Genomic DNA, 10,831 nt, shown 5'->3' on the forward strand with positions numbered 1-10,831 from the left:
TTTGAATATCATTAAAGACAATCATTAATATTCTGTGTGCAAAAAGCCACAGTTTGCCCGAAAAGGTGCTATTGCATGCATGGTAACATAAGCCTTTCCTGCTTGTTCTGATGACCACAAGGCCGGAGGCTACCTCAAAACCAATTCCCTAGGGAATGCATTCATGCAATTTTTGAAATTCTTTCAAAGCGATCGTAGTACTTACACAAATGCCTCCGCCCCTGAGGCGTCGCCAAAAAAAAACGTTCCCTGACTTTTGTCAGGTTTGATTACGACTTTGATCGTAGATTTCTAAGCCCGGTCACATCCTCATAAGCTAAGGCTGGGATAGTCTTATATATAACGCACGAAATCAATTGGCTTCTGTCACAGCGTTTTAAAATTCGTACGACGGTCTAGCTACGACAAAATGTGACGGAGCCGTACCTGCCCACATAACCCGTCTTGCTTAGAATGCTTCAGTACGTCCTATTGGAGACTTGCATTTCTTTCGTACGTAGCCATTAATAATATGACGCACTTTCTCCTCAAAGACACGGCCGTGCGATCTGACCTCCTGACTTTGATGACTACTATCATGGAGAACATGGTGGGTGTGGTGAGCTTTAAACGACTATTCACATCTCACATTTAAGTTTCGTTCGAATCTGATAGATACAAAAACTAATAATATATCGCACTGGGCTTATGACACCAAAAGAAACTGATGATTCAAAGACATTTTTCACTCGCTGTCCTGTATTTGCATCATCAACATGTTTTTCTAAATTAGTACTCATATCTTTTCCTGGTTTACAGAAAAAAGGGAAGGATCTTGGTGCGATCGAGAAGGACATGTTTATGAAGGTATACGTAGTAATCTATATTGAAAAAAAACGCCACGTGTAATGCAGATTAAAACTCTTAAGATTATTACTAAATCTTTCTCACTAAGTCAAACAATGCGGCGTTTACATGCATATTCGTACTTAAAAAGCCAAATGTAAAGACTTAACTAGAATCTTCCACCACGTGCCCAGGTGAATTTGAATGACGTGTTCTCCATTCGTCTTAGGACTTGAAGACGTCAGCACTGTTCGCTGACCTGGATGTTGCCGCTCTCGATAGGGTTCTTGTGACTGCAACGGACTTCAACACCGACGCGATCTTACGGTGTAAATGTCTCACCTTTTCACATGCTTTTTTTCTGATAGATTAAATTTGTCGGTCGCTTCAACATATCTAGATGTACTCGTATCATAGGAATAATTTCAACATGTTTAGCAAATCAAACACAGGAGGTTTGATGGTCCCTTATCAACAAGGGACCATCATCAGTTCTTGTGGGGAAGGCACAGAAATGGCAGTGCCAGTGAAAATTCCATATCTTTTCTATCTACCGTATATTGTGCATATTGCAGCAGATTTCATCCAAAAGAACAGAATCATTGTCATTGTCAAGAATTAGAATTCTTTAGACCTGGAAGTGTTTGGTACATGTGACAGATATTGTGATGGTCCAAACCGACAGGTGAAGAAGACGCCTTCATCATGGAGACCAAGGACGTGCACGAGTCTATCTTTATCCAGGCAGCTTTAAAGGCGCGGTACTCAGATGTGCAGCACTGTGATGGCTTCAGGATGGGCGCTCACCTCGAAAAGTAAGACAGGGCCCTGGGTACATGTTAGCATTGTTAGACATTGACGAGGGCGGTAAAGTACTAGTATAACTGAGTGGGCTTGAGCCGCGGCTGGTAAGCCATGCTGGAGAGGTAGTGCGACTTGTCTAATAGTGAACTATAACTATCTGTGTTTACCTTGTGCCTGCCACTTTTTGGTAGAGACTTAGGGGTTGGTCACACACGTCGTACGATTATCGCACGATCGCAAAGTGAATGCATTCTTGGGATAGTCATGCATATATGTATGTCATGCAAATTTCAGCTGTCCTGTTACGGAAATGGCTGTTTTAGATCATTGTCGGCGGACGTCGGTTCGGCCGCAGCCCTCTAGAAAATCCTACGACATTAAATTTCGTACGACGACCTTCGACGACTGTAACCGCATCGTAAGTACTACTACAATGTTCTCCCCACTCCAGCGTGCGTAAGCTGTTCCCGGCAGACTATCACACCTGCTCGTTCGCCACTATAAATGTGACACGTCACAAGGACGCTGAGAAGGACGGTCCGTACTCTATGGAGGTCTACGCCGACACCTTGAGTAAGGACGTTTGGAAATTAAACGTTGGCATTTCTAGACATGGAACTATCACCGTCATAGTCTTATTACTCCCCCGAGAGGTATTTGTAAAAATAAGAACCATAACACCCTGACTCTCCACTCTCTGACATATTTTTGCTTCCGTTTGCGTAGTTGGCCGTCTGAATGCTGTTGGTAACATGGACCTGATTGGAACAAGTATGAAGGAGGTGGCCATTCCGGTAAGTTTACTGATCAATGGTTATTATATGAACAGGCAATGGCCCAAATATCAACCTATCTAATAGACCGATCCTATAGCCCCACTCACCTCCATCAAAACGTAGAAAGGAATAAAAATTGAGTGCAAATGCTCGTTGAATGAACCGTTAATTGTCATGCTGTCATTAGTTGAGTTTTTTTAATTGTGGACAGTCAGGATCGGTGCGTTGTGTCTGGCAAGGGTGAATCTTTTTGAACATAGGTAGGTAATGGGGCCGGGGTCTTTTTTTAGGTCGTCCATGGACTTACCTCGTCATTACCTTCAACAGACAAAGGAAGTTCCTTTTTCATTCATTAGTACTGACGACTTCATTTTCTTCCCTTGTCCAGCCTGAGAAGGAGACATACAGCTGTGAGGTGACCATGACGGCGAAGGCCTTCCGCTTGCTGATGCAACAAATCAACTGGGTGGGATTCGTAGCCGTTTCTCTATCTGTTTGTGTATTTTTATGTGTAACGTTATGTGTATGTGTATGTGTTATGTTTATGTTTATGTGTATGTGTATGTGTTGTGTATGTGTATGTGTATTGTATGTCCATGTGTATGTGCATGTGCATATGTATGTGTATTGGTTGTGTATGTGTATTGGTTGTGTATGTGTATCTTTATGTGTATGTGCATATGTATGTGTATTGGTTGTGTATGCGTATGTGTATTGGTTGTGTATGTACTTAGTATATGATTATGTATATGCATAGGTATATGTATGTGTATATGTAACTTTATGTATATCTGTATGTGTACATGTGTTGTCCAAAATCAGCTGCTGAAACCGTGAATGTTCCTTTCTTGCACGGAAAACAGCCTGCAACGATTCAAGTCAAATCTTTCCTTGGTGCTGAAATGCCATCATCCAACCTAAAATAAACAGCTGTTTATCTTGTCGTGAGTTCCTAACATGATATCACCGTGCACAAAATTGCGTTCTTCTGCAAGACGCCGAGTAGGTGGTACTGAACAGTTGTGGTCTCCTGATATGTCATCCATTTTTGTCAAATTAAAGCTAATATCTTGAAGGGGTGTCGTTAGGAGTTCAAATATTCGGAGAACGATATGTAATAGGAGATAGTTGGCCAATGCATGTAGGCGTACATTGTATTTGGCTGCGGAGAGTACGAAAGAACAACTGTTGCTGCTCTTGTTCCCAGCTGGGGAAGGATTTCACCATCTCCTGCACACTGCAAGATATGAACTTCACCGTGACAGACGATGGAGGAACTCATGCCTTTCTACTCAGGCACTCCCCCCGTATGGAGGTACGTACAAAATGTGCTGGCGTCGAATGGCATGAGGTCATGGGTTCTAATCCCTTGCACTAGTCCTTGGGAAAGGCACTTTACAAAACTTTCCTCACTTCATGAAAGTGTGAAATGTGTAATTGACTTCGGTTGGGTGGGTAAAAGGCAGTGGAAGGAGGAGGCTGGGTTCCGCCTTTTCGATACCGTGTCCTAGACAAATGCAACCCACTTCCCATGTGGCCTAAAACGACTATGTGACCGTTTCCATTACCCTGCAAAAACCACTTGCCCTTAAGGAAAACGATTTCTTTACATAGGAGAACTAACGCTTCACGTTTATTCTCCGTGTTTTTCCATGTCATACTGTTAAGATTGAGGCCTCCCTGACCGGCATAGTGCCACCTCGGGGCTTTGTGACCGAAAAGCTGTACAGTAGCACCCGGGTAGAGGTAGCCTCGGCCACGGTCACACTGCGACTCGCTCCCACTGGACCCTTGGGTAGGTTCGGTATCTTTTTCCTCTACTTCAACATGTAACAGTCGGAGAATTTGTTCATTCTATCTTTTAGAGGGGTACGGTTATGCCTGCCGGATTTTAAGAATGGACACCATTGTTAATATGCAATAAAACTTACTAAGACGTTTGTTGTGAAATCACCCATACAGTTTTGCACTACCAGCTGAAGAAGGATGCCGATGGTCTGCTGAAGAACCACAGTCACATCACCTTCTACATGGAGAGCACACAGTAGAGACAAGCCAGCTTTTATCTTAGACTCAAAGCACATCCAGTGCAAGCAATATGTATTTCTCAGTAACAAGTTACGTTGTTACGCTGATTCATTACCACATAAAAGGATTGAGATAACGTGACTATCACCTTTTTAAGATGTGAACCCTGAGACCAGACTGTAACGTTAACTACTTGGATTGGCCAGGTTGCATCACAGGAATTCAGTAAGAATCAAGTAAAACATTATACTTTAAGAGAAGTGGAGAGTAACTTTATTAAGCGTCTAGGCATCACATTTGCCTTGTAGTGGAGCTGTACTTCTTTAGCCATGGGCCATAGGTCACCGAGCTGAACGTATGCACACTGTGCACTCCGAACATACATACAACACACACTGGGCACTTGGTCTGCTGAATCATACAATAAAATGCATACTGAGTATTGGACCGACGGGAGTAAAACAGGTTTCACAGTTACTCGAACCCGCGAGGACACCTGTGGTTTTGGTCTGTGCAGTACGTATTTCTGTGATACTAGTTGGAGATATCTCACACTCATATCCCGCCCCGTATATTTTCGTATTCTTTACAAATACATCCGCTAGTATATGCTCGTATTTGTAAATGATACGGAAAGATACGGGCGGGATATGAGTGTATCCGAACCTATATTTCGTCCAGTGTTAGTGAGTTGAACCTGGATTTAAAAAAAACGGCGTGCCATCCAAATGTATTACGCGGAATGATCACCTAGGTCGTTGAACTTGCCAGGCTAGGGTAAATGGAACTGTGACCGAACCTTCGGTTCGACTGCCTTCGATCGAACGTCAGGGTTAACTAAGGTCAGGGTTAACTAAGGACAACTTCCATATATGGTGTTATTGTCCGTACGACGCGTCGTCAGTTACGGTCGCATGGCAACAGCGTAGTAACAGCGTAGTCAACCGTTTGGTAAATAAGAACCTTATCGGTAGATTCCATCTGGTCACCTTTGTACTGTAAAGTGTACTGTAACAGGTTCGTTTTTTTCGAAACTCGAAACATCCCTCATGTGAAAGATTTTCTTTGACGCGCGGAGGACAATTTTTCCACCATGGCGACACTGGAAACTCTCGACGGGCGGATGAACGCCACAGAGGCGGCCATCGCGGAGATCAATGCCACGCTAGGCGTGTACGCCGTGAGCTTGGACACACTGCTGCTCATCCTGTGCGGCTGCCTCATCATGACCATGCAGGCAGGCTTCGCCCTGTTGGAAGTCGGCTCGGTCAAGGTCGCCAACGTCCACGCCATCCTGCTCAACAACGTCATGGACGTTTGTAAGTGATGTCTTCGCGTGACTTTTTTTTAAATACATGTAACGCCTTATATAAGTTATAACAACAAAATCTGCAAGGCCGATAAATGAGACTTGTAGGTTGTTTGGTGACCTCGAGAAGTTATGGTCAACTATGTATCATAAGTATCTTGTCTCCTCTTTCACCGCTTATTGGGGATATCCTATCCGGATTTAGGTAAATCTTTTCATGGGCCTAACATCCGTGTCCATAATATCACCAGGGTCCATAATATCGCCACCTTGAGAAAAAGTGTGCTTAAAGATATTTTACCGCAACATACTTTTGGTATGCACTCCTGCACACCTCAAATGTACATACCCAGGGTATGTTGCAGTAAAAATATCTTTAAGCACACTTTTTCTCAAGGTGGCGATATTATGGACCCTGGTGATATTATGGACACGGATGTTACATGTGTGCCGGTACTGGATACAATACCGCAAAAATAATTTGGTTACAGGTCCAAACGTGGTCGACAATAAGTAACCCTAGCACACTATTCTTCATCATAGACCTTAGTAAAAATAGAGATATAATGTCCTTGGGTAATAAAAATACATGTTCGCACGTACAAGTTATAGACTTTTTTGAAGAGCTGATATTTCTTCCCATGAGTGGGTTACACATTTGGCTCTGTCCGCGTGCCTTTGATGACGTTTTGAATAATTCAAACGGCAATATATTGGTTGCCCTATGTTAGCTTGCTATCTGCTACAGCACCAACGGGGTTGGCTTGTCTCCATAGGTGTTGGTACTGCAGGCTACTTCTTCTTTGGATATGCTGTGGCGTTTGGCGAAACAACCAACGGATACATGGGGACGGTGCACTTCGGCCTGAGCCACCTAGAGAGCGATGACGCGCTGACCTGGGTATTCTTCCAGTACTCATTTGCCGCCACGGCCACCGCTATCGTGTCTGGGGCTATGGTTGGTCGTGCCTCGTACCATGGGTACCTGATCTACTCTTTCGTCATCACTGGCTTTGTGTACCCAACTGTTGTGCACTGGACCTGGAGCGGCAGTGGCTGGCTCAACTCTGATTTGTATGATCTTGCCTACCAGGTAAGCGGGGATTGTTGCCATGGTGAAAACAATAATGATCGGGGAAATATAAAAGGAAAATCTGCAAATATGTGATTCAGATTTCGCTTTGAAAGCCAGTAATTTCATAGAAATGCGTACAAGCGGCTTTGATGTAACTTTTTATAACGTTAAAGTGAAAGAAAATTGGACCAGATGTTGCGGGTCAGTGCTCCTTTCGAGCAGATTATGAAGATATTTGAACATTTTGATGACGCCCCAGGGGCGAGCCCAATAGTATACAGTGTATATCATGTCCTAAGAATTCTAAAAAATTGGTGTGCGTTCCTTTGAATCCATAGGAATGTATCATTAAGGAAGGGATAGTGATTTTTGATGCATGTATAGAAAGATTAAGTGATGACCACAACCACATCACAAAACTAATTCATCAGCATATGGGTACTGCTAACGTTGAATAAGAGAAGTAAAAAATGTTGCCATGGCATAAGTTTTTTTCTTGTCAAAAATTCCAGTTGAAATTGGCCTCCACACATAGACTAATGTGAAGTTGTGCTCTTGATGAGTTCCTCAGGACTTTGCAGGAAGCGGTGTGGTGCATGCCTGCGGGGGGACTGCTGCCCTGATGGGGGCCATCGTACTGGGCCGCAGGAAGTTGGCCAAGGATGTCGAAGAGCATGCCATCTCTGAATCTGCTCCAGCCCTGGTCACCTTGGGTAAGAAACACAACAATCATTCATATTGCACCTCTCCTGTTAAGAAAATAGTCATGCTTGCTGCTTCTGACAAACTTACATGTAAATATAGAATACAACACGGGGTATTCCGTATCGCCCGAGGTATCGGCCTGACCGCGGGTCGATCCGACTCGCGGGAGGGCCGGGACCGAGGGCGATGCGGAATACACCATGTTGTATTTTATTTATGTCATACCCGCCCAAGAAAACACGCCTTTCAATGCAAGATGAACCAAAAGTTAGTGCCACTGAACCCTAAACTGCAACAACATCAATTCCAACGTCCGGATTCTGTATTCCAATTTTCGAAAGGGGCACACGCGGTTAGGGCGAAACGCGTTCGAATCGTTTTATGGAAGCCAGGGAAGCGCTATCGAACGTTATCGCGGCCCGGGTATGATATAAGAAGGGTTATGTCTTAGGAGGCATTTATTTGGCAACCTAAGACCACATATGTTATATAACCTAGCTGCATAGTCACCTTACATTGTATCATCTACATTGTATGTCACAATTATGATGGTCAGGTATAACATTATCATAACAGGGGTCGCTTTGTTTGTTTGTTTGTTTGTTTACTTGTGATGTACTTTTTAAACAGGCTTCTTCATCCTGATGGTCGGCTTCTTCGCCTTCAATGGCAGTTCGCAGGGTGCGATGTCTTCAGACGGAGACGCTGGTGCCGTGGCCCGTGCAGTTATGAACACTGGTCTGGCCTGCGCATCTGGTGGTCTAGCCACCATTCTGTTTGAGCGTCTGGTTCACAAGAAGATCAATGACTATTATGTGCTGTGCATCGTAGTGAATGGATGCCTGGGAGGAACTGTAAGCACATCTAGATATGCCAATACAGTTATTATAGTAAATTTACATGCTGACTTGTGTCAAAGAATTTTATTTCCCAAGCCCTTGCCAGTTGACTGAAAATGGCTTCATGTTTTAATCTAGGTGGCAGTCTGTGCTTCTGCTAACGTTGTGACTACATACGGTGCTCTGCTCACTGGATTTTCCGGTGCCATTATTCACTGTCTGTGGTCCATATCCCTGCACAAGTTTACATCCATTGAGGACCCTGTTGATGCCACCGCAGGTAAAAATCATACTGATGTTGTAGAAATTATTAGTATTTGGCTATTTAATTTGACTTATATTTGGTGAATGGTGCCCATGGGTTGGTTTCCCTGAGCAGTGAGAGTGGAGTTACAACTACTGACTGTTACTGTAGCATTGGTATTTCAAGAACAGAAAGCTGCCAGAAAGCCTATTAACTCTAGTCTGTCTACCCTGTATCTTCCCATAGTGCACCTGGCACCTGGAATTTGGGGTGTAATTCTTTGCCCCTTCATGGATAAGGAAAATGGTATCTTCTACTGTGGCTATGCTGGACAGTACGATGCCTGGCGCCAACTTGGAGTCAATGTGGCTGGACTTGTGGCCATCATTGCATACACTGCTGTGATCACTTTCTTCATCTTCACCGGTAAGTTGGGCCCTTTTCCTTGAAATACAGGCTTTCTTTACACTGATCTTACTCTTTAGTGAAGTAGTCTAGTAGTCAGCTGCCTGTTGATGTTGACTCAAGTCAATCCTTGGTTATGCATGGCTGATGCTCGTGTTTGCTGTTGAAAGTGTCTTCTGGGAAAGTGGTGTACATTTCCCCCTCCCAAAGGTTCTGATACACACGTAGAACTGGCCTAATCAAAACCTTCTTCGTGTCCTTCCCAGTCCTTGACAAGGCTAAACTGCTCCGATCACACCAAGAGAAGTTGGAGCACGAGGCAGCTGTTCGGCTTCACGAGGAGGAGCTGCGCCAACAACACGGATCCGGACATGGATTTTTCCATGATGTTTTCCATGGCCATGGACAAGGTAATGCATGTATTCCCACACTCCCACAGTTCTCAGCACACTCATATTATAAATTCTCTCACCATTGTTGTGTACACATCTTTATTATGTTTGTCACTGGGTTGTTTGTAAAGGGTTGAAGAATATCATGTACTTGGGTATCACCAAGATAAGCCTGTCAGATTGCAAACAAGTGGTTTTGTGCTCATCACCAACTACATGTATGAAGAAAAGAACTGCATTTTTGGCAATCTACAAGATGCCGTGTTACACAGTTACTTAAATTGATGGGAACTGTGAAAATTTTACACTTTTGACTGTTTCAGGGAGTCTTGGTAGTCCTTCAGGGAGAGCCTGTCAGGGAGTGATATTACTAATAAATACATGTAGCACATCATTTTATCTAATAAAACCTATTTAGCCCTGGCCTGATGCTCACTAACTTTTTGATTCTTCTCAACTCTTTAGCTGAGGAGCCAGTGCCTACAAAGAGTGTCTCCTCTGTCTTTGCTGATGCCAGTGCTGACCCAAGTGAGACTGAAGTAGTCTTCAGAAGCCAGGAAGCATCTGTTATCAGGGACAGTGTGGTGTAGACAACTCACCAGCACAGCTGGAAAATCATAGCAGCATCTGAATATCACTTGCCTATTTTACTGCAACATCTCATTTTCCTGCCATTTGTTCTCAGACGAGGTCTTTTCTGAAATAAGTGAAAACCTGCTCTTGGAGTAGTTCTTGTTGTTTCACTGTAATATCCAAGTATAACTGAACAAGTCACTGATTTGATGTTTTGAAAAGTATAATATCATATATACAGTTACTGTACTTTCACATTCATACTACTAAAGTCCATTAATATGATACATGTGTATGCTGACATTGTTGTCTGAACTACTGCAGCTTCAGTGAAAGTGTTGCAGATTTGTTAGGAAAGGTATTCATAATGCATGATACTATCCAATAAAATGCTGCTAATGTTACAGCCCTTATCTAGATTCTGAAACAATTTTTGTGTGAATTGTTTAATTCTGGGTGCTGAAGTATTGTTTTGGGTGGATGAGCTGTGGGTTTGTGTATCTGTCTGGACAGGAGAAGGTTGACAGGACATGGGTGGGGATTCAAAGATTGACAGGCGGAATGGCAGTTCAAGTGGTAAGACAGAGGAATGGGGCCGGGTGAACATGAAGGTATCAGAATCTGAGCAGGAGCCAGCAGGAATATGGTGGGTGACATGGGGGAATTCAGGACACCAAACACTGTTCCTGAAGATATGAATCTTTGGTTTAATGGACCTATACCATTATTACGTCACAGTTTGTTTACCGCAATGAATGCCGGTCAATCGACGTTTACTAGTATATTGTACAGGGGTGCGTAGCGCAGTGTGTGTTTGTGTAGCGTTAGCTTAATATAAGGCTTTTAATACAGTACT

The 10,831-nt window shown here is 43.5% G+C and overlaps 2 protein-coding genes across 4 annotated transcripts in view; both read left to right on the forward strand.

Annotated features, from left to right (window-relative positions):
• LOC109475459 (proliferating cell nuclear antigen-like) overlaps positions 1-4,509 on the forward strand; it is a 5,931-nt gene extending 1,422 nt beyond the window's left edge. For 2 of the 3 annotated variants that reach the window (XM_019776060.1, XM_019776059.1), the window contains exons 4-12: positions 799-846; positions 1,055-1,154; positions 1,511-1,640; positions 2,081-2,202; positions 2,356-2,423; positions 2,794-2,871; positions 3,613-3,720; positions 4,074-4,204; positions 4,368-4,509. In XM_019776060.1, the coding sequence (XP_019631619.1) occupies positions 799-846; positions 1,055-1,154; positions 1,511-1,640; positions 2,081-2,202; positions 2,356-2,423; positions 2,794-2,871; positions 3,613-3,720; positions 4,074-4,204; positions 4,368-4,476 (894 nt within the window). In that variant the 3' untranslated portion in view covers positions 4,477-4,509. The remainder of the gene's footprint in view (positions 1-798; positions 847-1,054; positions 1,155-1,510; positions 1,641-2,080; positions 2,203-2,355; positions 2,424-2,793; positions 2,872-3,612; positions 3,721-4,073; positions 4,205-4,367) is intronic. The other variant, XM_019776061.1, reaches the window with a different exon arrangement.
• Positions 4,510-5,414: 905 nt separating this feature from the next.
• Positions 5,415-10,681, forward strand: LOC109475607 (putative ammonium transporter sll1017). The gene is made up of 8 exons (XM_019776318.1): positions 5,415-5,752; positions 6,519-6,835; positions 7,389-7,530; positions 8,153-8,376; positions 8,500-8,641; positions 8,852-9,031; positions 9,277-9,420; positions 9,868-10,681. The coding sequence occupies exons 1-8, from the start codon at positions 5,527-5,529 to the stop codon at positions 9,990-9,992; spliced, it is 1,500 nt and encodes a 499-aa protein (XP_019631877.1). The 5' UTR covers positions 5,415-5,526; the 3' UTR covers positions 9,993-10,681.
• Positions 10,682-10,831: the final 150 nt, after the last annotated feature.

Source organism: Branchiostoma belcheri, unplaced genomic scaffold, assembly GCF_001625305.1.
Source record: "Branchiostoma belcheri isolate BF01 breed outbred unplaced genomic scaffold, Haploidv18h27 scaffold34, whole genome shotgun sequence".
NCBI lineage: Eukaryota > Metazoa > Chordata > Leptocardii > Amphioxiformes > Branchiostomatidae > Branchiostoma > Branchiostoma belcheri.

Coding starts and splice junctions, on each gene's coding strand:
- LOC109475607 (XM_019776318.1), top strand. CDS start 5,527: ATGGCGACACTGGAAACTCTCGACGGGCGGATGAACGCCACAGAGGCG. Junction 5,753..6,518: donor CAACAACGTCATGGACGTTT/GTAAGTGATGTC, acceptor TTGTCTCCATAG/GTGTTGGTACTGCAGGCTAC. Junction 7,531..8,152: donor TCCAGCCCTGGTCACCTTGG/GTAAGAAACACA, acceptor CTTTTTAAACAG/GCTTCTTCATCCTGATGGTC.